The 14,153-nt window shown below is 53.2% G+C and overlaps 1 protein-coding gene across 1 annotated transcript; it reads right to left on the bottom strand.

Annotated features, from left to right (window-relative positions):
• Nucleotides 1-847: 847 nt before the first annotated feature.
• RPL36 (ribosomal protein L36) lies at nucleotides 848-3,304 on the bottom strand. Its single transcript, XM_014962708.1, has 4 exons — nucleotides 3,243-3,304; nucleotides 3,080-3,174; nucleotides 1,547-1,681; nucleotides 848-979 (listed from the first exon to the last, which is right to left on the bottom strand). The coding sequence occupies exons 2-4, from the start codon at nucleotides 3,170-3,172 to the stop codon at nucleotides 890-892; spliced, it is 318 nt and encodes a 105-aa protein (XP_014818194.1). The 5' UTR covers nucleotides 3,173-3,174; nucleotides 3,243-3,304; the 3' UTR covers nucleotides 848-889.
• Between the last annotated feature and the right edge of the window lie 10,849 nt (nucleotides 3,305-14,153).

Below are 14,153 nucleotides of genomic sequence, written 5' to 3'. Positions count from 1 at the left end.
AATTCTTCCAAGGACAGTTCTCCAGATTGAATCATAGGTCAGTCCCAACAGAAACACCACCAGGCTCAGAGTGAGCAAACCTGGACAGAAGAGCCATGTCCTCAGCAGCAGCAGTTAGCAACTGCCCTCCACCTCCCTGCCCCTGCAGCTCTGTTACAGTCACTGATCGAAAAAAGGAATAAATGTTTTACGGAAACAAACACAAGCTTGGGCCTGGGAACTCGAGTACTTCATCTTACAGCAAATACTGGAAACCAATGTAAGGGATGTTACATGAAGTTACACGTAGGTAGACAATGTCTAGTTGAAATGCATTTCTCTGTGCAGGAAGACCAGCACTTGTCCTGTCTCACAGCACAGCAGCCCTCACTGGAGATTAAAGAATTGTCCCAACAAAACTCAGGGTAATTCTCTCTGGTGGTGTGACAGCACTGCAGAAAGCAGGATGGGAATGGAGGGTACAACGGGAAATGCATGAGTAAGAAAAGCTGCACAAGGTTGAGGTGCCATGAGGAATGAGTGCAGGGCTGTTACTGGTTTGAACAGCAGTTTTTATCCCCTGGACTCCACTCCTACCACCACCTGGAGTCAGTAGGAGGTGGAAGGGACTGCAGCCTTCACAGGCTTAGCTATGGCAGAGGCTTCCACATCCTGAGAATGGCTTAGCCCCACGAGGTCTGGAGGAGGAGAAGGATTTTATAACAGGGCAGTGCTGGCAACTCCAGTATCAGCATCTCCAGTGCAGGTAGAACAGCAGTGCAAGTTCTGGATCACTGCCGTTCAGGTCCTCACCAGCACAGTCCCTCAGCACCCCCAGGAGATGGACCATCAACAGTCACTACGCTTGTATTTGTGAGAAAGGGCTTTATTGAGTTACAGACCGTACAACTCAATCCTTCTTTGCAGCAGCTTTCCTCATGGCTGCCAGGACGTTGCTGAGTTCTTCCCGTTTTCGCTTGGCCCGGATGTGAGTGCCAACCTGCAGGTAAAAGAGCAACGCAGTGAGTCCCAGCAGAGAACAGAGGGAACTGCATGGCCACTGCAGGCAGTCCCTGAAGAGGCTCTGCTCAAAGAGCAGGCAGGAGGGTACATGTGGACTCAAACTCCACCCCCCTCAACTGGCCAGACAGAACTACTTCCCATCACATCTCTACTCCAGAATTATCTTTAGGCAAGGTAAAAGCTGCTTCACTTTCACGGCTGCCCTAAATGAAATTCATTTCAAGTCACCTGATTAAAGGCACCCAACCCCCCGTATTGCTCTCCTTTTCCTCACACCAGATTTGCCAAGAATGAAAAGCTATATAGCAAGGCAAGATTCCTGTAGCTCAGAGCTTTCAGGCAAAGTGCCTTCATGCTCATCTCCCGCTTTCCTACCCAGGCCAAGAGGCGTTCCCTCAGCTCTCAGACACACACCATTAACTTCCCAAGCAACGGAAAAAATGTGAGCATTAAAAAGCAAAGTATCTGTAGAGAAGGGCACAAAACAGGAAGTTAACTAAAGCAGAGTTTTTGCCATCCTCACTGAGATATTGGATTTACCCACCCGTTTCTTTATGAACTTCAGAGCACGTTTATCTTTGGAAACTTTCAGCAATTCCATAGCACGTCTCTCGTATGGTGCGAAGCCACAAACTTCCCTGATCATGTCTCGCACAAACTTGGTGTGCTTGGTCAGGCGCTGTAGGAAAGAGGGGAGGGTAGGTGGGGGAATACACGGATCACAATTAATGTACATGCTAATTTAGACCTGTTGCTGCCAGCAAGAGAAGCAGACTTGGAGGAACTTCACAAGTCACCCACTGACTTTTTATTTCACTGCTAATTCATTGAGCCAAGGTTGAAACGCATCTATCTGACTCTTCCACTACAGACTGCTCCACTGCCAATTCCAGCTCTTTCACTCCACACCCACCTTTACACCTATAGTCACTTTCCATGATTTAAGCCCCTGCTCCATGTCTAACATCACCAGCTCTCTCAATGCTTCAAACGTGGTGCTTTCCTGCAGGTTTTCTGTTGGTCCCAGTCACTGCAGTTCAGAGCAGACAGTGCTCCACCCCCCCCAGGACCACAGATGGAGACATAAAGCACACCCTTCTGCAATCCTCCAGGAAGAGACATTCAACTCCCACACCAACTGCAGCTGCCAACAGTCATTGAATCACAGACTGGTTTGGGTGGGAAGGGACCTTAAAGCCCCCCCCAGTGCCACCCCCTGCCCTGGGCAGGGACACCTCCCACCACACCAGGTTGCTCCAAGCCCCCTCCAACCTGCCCTTGAACCCCTCCAGGGATGGGGCAGCCACAGCTTCTCTGGCCAACCTGGGCCAGGCTCTCACCACCCTCACAGCCAAGAACTTCTTCCCCACATCTCAGCTCCATCTCCCCTCTTGCAGGGTCCAACCCTTCCCCCTCCTCCTAGGGCTCCCCTCCCTCATCCAGAGTCCCTCCCCAGCTTTCCTGGAGCCCCATGACCGACTGGAAGGGGCTCGAAGGTCTCCCCGGAGCCTTCTCTTCTCCAGGCTGAACCCCCCCAACTCTCTCAGCCCCCCCTCCCAGCAGAGGGGCTCCAGCCCTCCCAGCATCTCCGGGGCCTCCTCTGGCCCCGCTCCAACAGCTTCATGTCCTTCTGCTGGTGGTGGCCCCAGAGCTGGAGGCAGCACTGGGGGGTGTCTCCCCAGAGCGGAGCAGAGGGGCAGAATCCCCCCCTGGCCCTGCTGGCCACGCTGCTGGGGATGCAGCCCAGGGGTGGGGGGTTTCTGGGCTCAGTCACCCACGCTGCTGGAACCAGTCTGCGCCCGATCAGACGGGGAGGCAGCCGCCTGCAGCGCCCACCGCCCTTCTCGGCTCCGCACCGCCCCGCTCCCCCCCTTGCCGTGGCGCGGGGGTTGGGAGCCGCCTCTGCCCGGCAGCCGGATCAGGAGCGGGGCTGCAGCCCCCCCCGGGCCGCCTCCAGGCCCAGCGGCGCGCACCCAGCAGCGGGGCCCTGCCCGGACCCTCCGCAGGCCCCGGCCCAGCCCCGTGGCTGCCGGCGGCGCCTCCCCCGCGGCGCGGCCCTTCCCCGCCTCGCACTCACCCCGCGGCGGCGGCACTGCCTGGGCTTGGACACGTTCTTCGTCACCTTGTAGCCCTTGTTGAGGCCCACGGCCATGGGGTAGCGGATCGCCATGTCTGCGGGCAGAGAGAGGTGAGCGCCGCCGCCGATGGACGCGGATCCCCCCCGCCCGCCCCGGCCTCACCTGCCGCTCCGCCGATGGCGCCGCGCCGGAAGGAGCGGGAGCGCGCGGGGCGCCGGGATGGCGCCACTTCCGGCCGCCGCGCGGAGCGGGGGCGTTGCGTCAGCGCGGGCGGGACCCGGGACCCCGCGGCTCCGGAGGGGCCCGGCCGGCGGCTCCGTGTCGGGCGGGACCGGCGGGGCCGCGGTTTGTGGAGAGAAAGAGACAAAACCCGCGGAGGAGCGGGGCGGCCCCGGCAGGGCCCGGGCGGCGGAGGGCGGGAGTCGCGGCGTCTGTGCAGCCCGTGTCGGGCGGGCGAACGGGAGGAAACGGGTTAAACCATTTTGTTGAAATCGAAAGAGACGGGACTTCGCTGCCCGGATGAATCCCTCCCTCGGGGACAGAACCGGGGTGAAGGCGGCGTTCAGCCCAACGGAGTGTTTTCTGCTTTTAGAGGCAATTCCATTTAATTCCTTAAAATTTAAAATACTGAATTGAAAATATGAATCAGGGAATTGTCAGAGTTGGAAGGGGCCTCTAGAAACCCTCCGGTCCCACTCCCTGCCAAAGCAGGGCTGCCCGGAGCACATCACTCGGGAGCATCCAGGCGGGGCTTGAAGATCTCCAGAGGAGGGGACTCACACCCTCCCTGGGCAGAATCTGACTGAAAAAAAATAAAAATCCAGAATTTTTAAACAAATCGCAGAATCTCCTCTCTTGCTGTTGGACACACGTCGGGAGGTGTCGTGCAGCCCGGCCGGACTCCGGCCCCGGTCCCCGCACCGGCAGGGGCTGTGAGAAACACCCGCCCTCCCCTGGGAAACGGCGTCACCAAGGCTTTTCTCCGCGGGAGGCGGGATATGGACAGGCATCTGCAGGGCAAAGGGGACTGTCCCAGCCACAACCTGCTTCACTCGAGCATTTCTGAAAGTCAAGCAAAAAAAATAAAATCAGGAATGCCAAATTGGTTATCTGCACCTCTAAAATCAACCCAGGTTGATGACGTCCTGTCTAATGAAAACAATCACACGGGGCAGCTGAATGCCCACCTGGCCACAAGCTCTGGTTTTCTTTCAGGAGGAGCTGCCGCAGGCTCCAGGCTGGAGAAGGTGGTGTCACCTCCTGCCGTTGCCCTCGTGCCGGGAACTGTAAGGTGGTGGCCTCCATCAGCTCTGGGTGCGCAGAAGGAGGGGATCCCACCCACCGTGGCTCTGGACAGAAGCCCCTGGCAGAGCGGGCTGCAGACACAGGGGCTCTTCCCCGGCTCACCCCGGCCACTGCTGTGTTCTCCTCATGGCACCTCCACGCAGCGTGCAAACACATCGATGTACCGTTCACAAACTCTCCTTGGGTTTCTCCTCATTTTACCTTCATTGAAAAGCTCCCCCAACCCGCTGCCTTTCCCCCAAGAAAGGGTTCAGTCCCTACTGGAAAATCCAGTTTTTCAGTTTCCAGAAGCTTTTGCCCCATTCCAACAGTGGTAAATGCCGTCTCAGCATGTGCAAATGGGTCGCATCTCTGGCTGAATTTCCTCCTTTCATTGAACTCTGCATTAAATCCCCACATTTTTGCCTTATTACTTTCCCAGAGCCATTATGAGCAAAGACTGCGTGAGGTGAGCATGAGAGGAAGAAAAAAGGGAGAGAAGGTAAAGGGAACTGTGTGATGGGGGCTGAACAGTTCTGCTGAGAAGGATATGGGGGTGCTGGGGGACAATAGGCTGGACATCTGCAGTGTGTCCTGCTGTGGTGATCACGCTGGGCTGGACAGGAGCACACCTGGCAGGTTGAAGGAAGCGACTGCTGACTTTACTCAGCACCCCTTAGATCACATCTGCAGCACTGGGTCGGGTTCTGGGCCTCACGGGGCAAGAAAAACATTGATAAACTGGAATGAGTTCAGAGGAGGGTCACAAAGATGTTTGAGGCCTGAAGCGTGTGTCCCATGAGGAGTGGTGGAAGGAACGAGGCTTTTTCAGCCTGGAGGGGAAGCAGAAGTCAGGAGAGGTAGGTGTGAAGCAGCCGCCCGAATTTCTGACTAACCAGTGGAGAAGAACAAGTATAAGAACGATTCATCCCCATGTGCCAGGAGTCAATCAAGTACAGCAGGAGGCCAGACTGGCCTCATGGGGAATTCTGGACTGAGTTTAAAGACAAAAATGAAGAGCACAGAAGACGAAAGCAGCATCAAGCTACGCAGCAGACACACACAAGCATTGCCTGGACATGCAGGGACTGAACAGGAAAAGCTGGAGTACAGCTGGACTTGGCTGATGACCAAGGGAAGAAGGAAAAGTTTGGCATGTGAACACCTTACCCTTCTCCCATCTGCTCCACATTTATAAAGAGAGCACCATTCTCTGCCACAAGACAGACGAGGTGTCTTGGTGTCCCTCCTCTTTTCCAAGTGTAGAATCGGCACAATCCATGATCCACCTTGCAGAGGCGCAGGGTATACAGCTGAATGATGACGCCTGGACCCCATCATCTTCTGAACCTGAAGCTCATCCTGCTCCCTGCAGAGGTATGGACCTTCAAGGAAGGCTGCCAAGTTCAGACCAAAATCATCTCCATCTGCCCATTCCACTGCATCCCATTTTCAGCCAGCCTCTTCCATGCTGTCATAGCCAAAAAGCCACACACACTTTCTGAGATCCACCACTTGAACCACGGAAAGGCAGAGCTCCCTCCCCTCCTGCTCAGGGAGCCAGAATTCGCAGATGGTCACTGTGGAGCCTCTACCCCCCAACACGCTGCTGTGTAACATCGGATTAAAGATTCTCATGCAGGATGTGCTCCTACAGCCAGTGCGTCGGTGGAGGCCCTTTACCCACGTGCAGAAAATCCCATAGCCAGAGGTCCATGTCCACAAAGGAGACAGAGGAATCCTGCAGGCTTTATTCGAATAAAGGGGGAGTCCACTGGGGCATTCCCCTGGGGGGTCTCTCAGTTTTCCAGAGGACACAGCCTCCATTGTATCCTAATTCCCCCCGGCCACGTGTAACCCTCTTCCTTTCCCTGTTGGCTGAGGGACTTGGAAAGTACAGACTTCTATTACATAAAAGTTTAACTTTTGTCATAATTGTCTAACTTTTGCATTTCCAGTTAATTCCCCTATTTCTCGGTTATCTCAGTCCTGCAGTTTCAATTAACTCTCCTATCTCCTTCAGTTATCTTACTCTTGTAATTTAAATTAACTTCTCTGTTTGTGGAGACACTCATATCTGTACTTCATCACCTGTTTGTGGAGACACTCTTACCCTATCTTACCACCCAGTAATTCCAAGCAGAAATGTAATTGAGAAGTGAGGTGAGCAGTCAGGGCAGTACCTGCTCCTGTCCAGCAGTGGTTCACCTTCCTGTCTTCTCCCTGCTTGGCCAAGGCCTTGCACGATGCAGGTGTCTGCATTTGCCAAGATTCAGCCGTGGTTTTCCAGCCAGATGTCTCATGGCGAGCAGCACGGGTCACCCTGAGCCAGCAGATTCAGGGAGGCTGGTGGCATTGAGCATTGGGAAGGCAAGGAGGAGACAGGCCTCCATCAGGCTACTTTCATTCAGAGGCTACTGTTTGATGTTAATTAACAAAAATATACATAGCAATCAATCTGAAAGCCCTTCAGCACCATTCCCATAGGTAGCCAGAGGCCCCTCCTTTGAGCTGAGACCTTGTTGCGCTCAGTGCACTGGTTTCTTCTTGAAGTGCCTGTGGGAAACAAGCTAAGTTTTGCTTCAGCTAATTGATGTATCATTGTTAGTGGATAGTACTAACAAAGAAGCCTTAGTAGTAATAGAGTCTAATAAATTGTAGCCAATTAATCCCCAGAAATGCCCTTGCTCTGTCAAGGGATCCTTGTTGGCAGAGCGTTAGCTAGGGGAAGAGAAACAGACCGCAACACCGCCTTCCACACAGCAACCCAGAGCGCAGAGGAGGAGCAAGAAGGCCAAAGAAACCAGTCTGCTAAATCTGCCAAAGAGATGGTAGCAAAGACTGGGAAATAACGTGTAGCATAACCAACTAATCAAAGGCGCGTTTAGGGTAATGATTTTGTAGAATAGGTGTATGTGTGCCTTATATGGGAAAAAGTGCAAAATAAACCTGTAATAGGTCAAGCGGTCGGGAAGAATGTGAGCTCCAACTTCTCAGCCAATGAGAAGGGAGACAGAAACTCAAGCAGCCGGGATAAGGGTATAAAATACCTGAAAGCTAAAAGATCATCGTGCATCTATTTTTGGTGCACCTGATTCAGCACTGTTTCGTATTAATCAATTATTTTTTTTTTAACCTTTGCTTCGGTGACTTTGTCCTCTTTAAATTTTAAGATGTGAGTCCATGTTTCTCACAGTGCCCCTTCCCCCGTGCTGTCCCACTGGAGACTTCTGGACCTCCAACACCTGAAAGCCCCATTCCCTCCCAGGGCTGCACCAGGGTCTGCTCTCTGCTCCACCAGCACAGCTCCGGCTGTGCGTGCGGGGTGTTTCCCATGTGAAGGAGCCTCACTCTCTTCCAGGAAATACTTACAAGGTCAACCAGCAGAAGTCCCTGCACTGGGCTCCTCATACACAATATTTCTGCAACTAAGGCTTCACAGTCAGGAGTGGAAATACCCCCATGCACCAAGATAGAACAGGGCTCTAAAAAGAGGATGTGGGGACAGCAGGAGTGATAACGTCTCTCTCTGCCAGCTAAGAAGTGGCTTTGGCTGTCAGACAGAGAAACGTGATGATGAGCAAGGCCCTTCTTGCAGACACACAGTGCTACACTGGCACTGCTGGGCACTCACCAGCAGTTACCACCATTTCTCCACGGTGCTCTTTGGAGGGAGCAGGAGAGATCTAGGAAAGGGGTCCATCCAGCCTCCGTTGGTGAGATGCCGGAGGTGGAGCTGTCCCTGGTGTGTAACAGGGCTGTCCAGGGAGAGGTTGGAGCCAAACCAAGGTCACCCCTTAAGCTGCTTCGGAGGGAAGTGGAGGTCTCTGCAGAGTCCCCACTGCTACCGCTTTTAATAAAAACAGCCCTCTCCTGCTGCAATGACTCTGCTGCTGTGGGATGCTTGGTCTCTCTCCTTAGCAGTGTTTGCTGTCAAGCCTCAGCCCTCGGGAACATTCCGCATCAGTCTCAGCCCAGCCGGGACAACCTCTGCCCGCCTTCCACCAGCAGCTGCTGTGTAGCTCGCCATCTCCCTCATGAAGTTTTAAAGCTCTGCTTTGAGGCAGTCAGGGAGTCTGGCCACTTTCTTTGGCGGTGGTTTATTAGTTAGGTTTCAACAGATTTTTAAACAAAACAGTGCTTTGCCATCATAGGGCAATTTTCACATTGGTCCTTGGTTCCTCCAGGTGAAGTAGTTTGAACCCGACTTTAAAGAAAACTCTGGTCTTGGTAAGTAAACTGGGGTCCAGTCAATATCCCCCAGAAGTATTTGGTAACTTGCAAGACTTTCCATAGCAAAAGCAGAAGCCAGCAGCCTCTACTGCCAAAGCCAGGAGAGCAAAGAGCGGCCTAAACCCCTCTCCCGCCTCACCCCACGAGCACGGGCAGCAGCGGCTCCCCGGGGGCTGTGGGCTCCCCTCCGCAGCAGCTCGTGTGCGTGGGCACAGACACCTCAGAGAAGCCACCAAACCTGCGCTCCCAAGAGAGGAGAGGCAGCGGTTCCACGTGTAACACCAACGGGCAGGGAGGGCTCTGTGCATTCCTGATGTGTTTTGTGCAAAGGCCTCTTTCACAGCACAGGCACACTGCTAAACCCCTCCTCCCCGAGACCAGCACCTGTTCCCCCATCCACCTGCTCCAGGAAAAAATGGAGAACAATCCCTGCCTGTTCCTTGGGGCTTCTGCAGAAGGATGGTTTTCCCCCACCTGCCTGCTCCCTGAGCAGGGACCATCTGCAGCTGCCCCTTCAGGGAGGCTGCTGCCATCTGCTGAAGGAAAGGCTTTAACCCTTCGGGGGCTGTACAGGGCTCGCAGTGGTTGGGTTCGACAGTCTGGGCTAATCTCCTTCACCTCTGTGAAGGCATGGAATGCCTTCCTTTTGTATCCACTTCTGCAATTACAGGTGCTTCAGCTTTTTTCCCCCATTGTAAGTTGCTCAGCACTTTCAAGTGAAAAGGGTGTCCTTGCGTTAAACAACCTTTACTTCTGTCATTGAGAAACACTTTTCCTGGCTTCTTGCAGGGAACTGACATAGAAGAGGACCTCAGTTTCCCCTGCAGCCGCTGTACTGCTGTATCACATGCTGCTTGTCCCCTGGGCCAGCACACCTTGCAGTAGGACCACAGTGACTGACCTGCATTCCTTTCCTACTGGCTGCTGTTGCTGGGAGGGAAAGGTTTCACCCTTTGCAGGCAGGAAAGGCCATTTACAGGCCTAAAGTTTTCTCTCAAAATTAGCCACTTTGGACACATGCAACCACCATTTGTGTCATTACAAAACGGCCAATGCTTTGCAACGGCCGAAGGCCACATAGTTATGAATGGCTTCCATGGGGATGAGCCCATGCCCTGGTCCCTTGGTGGGCCAGCTGAGTGTCACTGTGGGTGCAAGGAAGAAGGCTGGATGGTGTGGCTGGGGCAGAGAAGCTGCATTGCCCCTTTGGGCAGCACTGGGAGGCCAGATGGGCTCAGCCCAACCATCGCTCTGTGACAGTGGGATCTTTGGCTGTCCCAGCCACGAGGAGCCTCTTGGAAGGACGCAGAAGCCCAGACTGGCATCTCAGTGGAGCCCATGAGAACCTCAAGGTTCAGATGGAGGTTTGGAGCTGGCCCTCATTTCTAGCTCTGTAGGTCCTTGGCCCTCCATGGCTTTCCTCTCCCTGGGCATGCTGTTCCAGACCGGGAGGAGCGCTGCTCCAGGCGCAGGGTGCAGCTCTCGGCTGTGCAGTAACGGGGCATGGGAGCCTGCGGGAGGCCCTGGGGGTGCCCAGGACCCAGCTGTTGAAGAGAAGGCCAGAAGGGAAGGAGGGAGGGAGCAGCATGGACGAGAGACATGGGCAGCAGTCGCAGCCAGTGAACAGGACGATTGCTACGAAGCGCTGAGCCCTGTGCAGGGGCTGGGAGGTGCTGCAGGGGAAGGAGGCACCTGCCCGGCTGCAGCATGCCTGTGGAGGATCCTTCACCCCTCCAGCACAGGCTTTCCCGCAGCTCTGAGGTGACTGCACAGGTATTACCTGAGCAGGCCCTGGTGCTTCTGGCAAGAGAAGGGGACTGGCACTATCCATGGGTGGACGCTGCCTGCCCAGACCTGGTCCTGCTAAGCAAGGGCATGTCTCTTACCCACCCCAAGAGGCTTTGACTGCCATACCCCGGTGGTGGTGAGAAGGCTCCAGCACAGAGGCTCCCCCTCATTTCTCCAGTGACCCATTCCAGAAGAGCAGCTGCATGTGCTCTCAGCTGCCTGCCCTCTGTGCCACCAGACAGCCACGAAGCATTTTAACATGACTGACCTAATGGCACAGCTTGTTTAGCAAAGGCTCTAACATCTCCCTTGCTTGCACGGATGGATTATCCTTGGAGGCTGGGGACATCTGCAGGGTCCAGAGCATACCTGTGACCTCCTGCAGACCAGAGAGCAGCCACTGGTTTACAGAGGTCCTGAGGCCAAAGGAAGCCAGAAAAGCAGCAAGAATCATCCGATGGTTGAGGAAGATGGGGGGACTGCAAAGGGGAGGTCCTTCCCAGAGTAAGTTGTTTCAGAAGAAGACCCACCAACAGGCCAAGAATTGTAGGGACAACCCTGCAAGACTGTTTCCTGAGAAGAAGGGAGTAACGGGAGTATCCTCCTTCCAAGGAGGCGTCAGTCCTTCCCTGCACATATGCCAACAGGAGAGTCCTGTAGAAAGCAAAGGGTGCTTTTGCTTTTACATGAGAAGGTATTTTTGACAAGAAGGAACAGGAAAATTGGTCATGAATTGGTTGGTGTGGCCAGGGTGCTGCCTGCTGTTGACACCAAAGGAGAAATGTACAGTGTGGGGAGGAGGAAAGTATTTGAATGAAAAAGTAAACAGAATTCAAGAGATTTGTGTAAAGACAGAGCAAAGGCAAAGGCGTAGGCAGTCACAGTGCCCGTGGGCGGCCCATGTAAGTGTAGGTTCTTCACACAGGATTTTTTCCTTGTGGGGGTCCTGCTTTCTGGTCATGCAGCCAAATGAATATGTCCTGACATTGGCTGAGCACCTTTGAGCACCCGAGGTGCCCAGTCGCTACACTTGAAAGACTCCTTGCTCCTTGACAGAGGTAGGGTGGAGGTGTTCTCTCCTCTGGCCTCAGGCCAGTCCTGCCACTGGGCCACCCCAGCCACTGGGAGTCTGGGTGGGGTGGCCACTGAACCAGAACCACTGAGTGAGGAAAATGTATTTGCTCAGCAGGAGGGGTGTAAGTGGATGGTGATTTCTATTCTGCAACACACAGGTGTGACAGGCTTCCACAGAACAGAGCTTCTGGCCCCTCCAGACCAGTTCAGACCAGCGCAGGCATGGGAAAAGGATGCTCACTTCCAGCCATCAGCATGCTGACTCCTGCAAGTGGCGGTCCATCTCCGCAAGATCAGCTGTGCCTGTGGTGGTCCCCTACACGGGCACATCACTGACTTACCTCTTTACGGCTTTTTAAATTAAATTGTCAGTATAAATTGCCAACGGCCTCATTAATCACATACCCCCTCACCAAACAAACCAATCTCTCTGCCATCCTCCCTACCCGAGGCCGTTTAGCAGTTTGCAGCTTCCCAACACTCATCGGCCTCCCACTCCAAACTGCTGGGTTTGCAGTTATAAACTGCAATAAAGTTATAAACTGCAAACCCAGCAACAACTGCATAATGGTTTATCAAGTACTTCTTTACCATCCAGCAGATGCCAGATCAATCTCACTCATCGAAGCTGAGCAGACAGCGTACAGGTCTCGCACACCAGGCAGGTGTTCTCAGGTAGACCAGTCTCCAAGTGACCACCAAAGGGGGTGCGAGACCCCAAGAAGGCATCAAGACCACATCCACATGTGCCACTGAGGGCTGCACACACCTGCACCAGGCTGTATGCACCGCAGCAGGGGGATTACGCCTGAAGCGAGTGTCTCTGCTAACAATGTGAGTAAGAGCCCAGAGACTGATGAAGCCCTGTAGCAATTATGATGGCACTATCACTGACCCCTTCAGAGCACCTGTCCGCACTGCTGAGAGCAACAGGGAGTAACACCATGCTGGTAAACTGAGGCAACCTTTCCTGAGGTACTGAGGGAGAACTGGCCTGGTTTCGTTGGTGCACGGAAAGAACTGTCAGCTAGTGAACTCCTGTCATTTATTAGCTCTCTGCAGGTTGGAAAGCTCAATACTTTGAACTCACCAGTTACTTCTCTGCATTCCATGGAGTTATACATAATCTTTTGCACTTGAGCGAGTTCAGAGGTTCAGTCAGGGCAGGCCCAGCTTTGAAATTCCTGCTCTTGGGTGGATTACCCACCAGCATCTTTCCAGCCCGCACCGTGCAATGGCCCCAGTCTTTTCAGGGGGCAAACCTGCCTGTCACTGTCCCCACTGTCCCCACTGCCTCACGCAGGGCCACGCTGAAGCGGGTCTTCCTTTTACATGCAAGATATCTGCAGACACAGTGAAACAAATTAAATCCTACAAAGCTATGATATTCTCCTACTCAGAAATGCAGTTTAGCAGCGTTGAGGTGGCCTGCAAATATCTCTATCAATCTGCAGCTTCTCATTTGCTGTAGCTCCTGTCCATTTACTCCATCCAAGCAAATCTCAGTCACGGCTGCCCAAAACATCTGATTCTTGCATCTATCTACCCCCACACACCCACAGCACGTCGGTGGTAGAGAAAGAAGTGACATGATGCTGCTGGCCTTCAAAATCCTGCACATGGCAGAGGCTGAGGGACACAGGGGCAAGGCAGGGTCTCTCACGGTTCCTACAGACAGGTACCAAACTCAAGACAGCAAATGGCTTCCTCTTGTAGGTTCTGGTGTAGTCAGAGCTATCCCTCATGTTAAGGACATGCAGCTCCAACACAAGTGTGAACGGAGCCTGTGCTCCAGCACTTCTCGTTTGTCAGCAGCTGTGCACTGGAAAAATGTTTTCCAATGAGACAGATGCATTGATAGGAGCTGAATGCCAGGTCCACAGAGCTGCTCCATAAAGATCAAGACATGCAGACATTAACTGAGTAATCTTCATGCAACATTTCATTGCAATCACGCTTAGTTTCATCACAAAATTATTACAAAGCCTGATAAGTTATTCTTTGTAAAATACTTTGAGATCTTGGGTGGAGCACACTTTGGAATTGCAGAAAGCATTCCTTTCATCTCCTTTATTAATCATGTAATGTGGATGAGAGAGATTGATCCCATGCACATACCTCTTTATCTCCATATACCTTCTTCCCTTTCACATATTTTTACTCTGTAAACTTTACCTTTGACAGAGGCTCTGTCTTCAGGAATCTCAGCACTCCCAGGTACACAATGGACTAAGTATCTTTCAAAGGGGAGTCAAAGATTTCTGCTTTCACCTTTCTTTGCTAAAAGCTGAGCTCCTATCACACTGGGTGTTTGTTTGTTTTGTTTAACAGAATAAAGTTGAAATCCTAACCCACCCCAGTGAAACTGGGAGGGAGGCTGCCCCAGCCTGACCAGAGATGAGGTACATAAAAGGTTACTGCAGCTGCTGGAGGGAAATACGTAAATAGTTCTATGGTGATGGGCGCTGAGCCAGCTGCCGTTGGGCTGCAGATTTGAAAATTAGGCGCCAAATGGCTGTTTTGAAAAAAAACCCTCTGTGTTTGTTTATATTAGCCTGGAGACCAATGCCAAGTTTTATACAATAGCAGCACTGGGGTGAGCGCTGCGTGCTCCCCTCCCACAGCTCCACTGGGCTATCAGTGATTTCAGTGATTCTGGGAGCAGAGCTGGGATTGCTCCTGGCTCATAAAGAC

The sequence above is a fragment of the Calidris pugnax genome, unplaced genomic scaffold (genome assembly GCF_001431845.1).
Source record: "Calidris pugnax isolate Ruff unplaced genomic scaffold, ASM143184v1 scaffold952, whole genome shotgun sequence".
Lineage (NCBI taxonomy): Eukaryota > Metazoa > Chordata > Aves > Charadriiformes > Scolopacidae > Calidris > Calidris pugnax.
This window is presented reverse-complemented; position numbering and strand designations above follow the sequence as displayed.

What these genes read in the sequence shown, in the direction of transcription:
- RPL36 (XM_014962708.1), bottom strand. Translation starts at nt 3,172, where the DNA reads ATGGCGATCCGCTACCCCATGGCCGTGGGCCTCAACAAGGGCTACAAG. An exon ending in GGCAGTGCCGCCGCCGCGGG is followed by an intron (nt 1,682 to 3,079) that starts GTGAGTGCGAGG and finishes TCTTTCCTACAG; the next exon opens with CGCCTGACCAAGCACACCAA. An exon ending in TGAAGTTCATAAAGAAACGG is followed by an intron (nt 980 to 1,546) that starts GTGGGTAAATCC and finishes TTTTACCTGCAG; the next exon opens with GTTGGCACTCACATCCGGGC.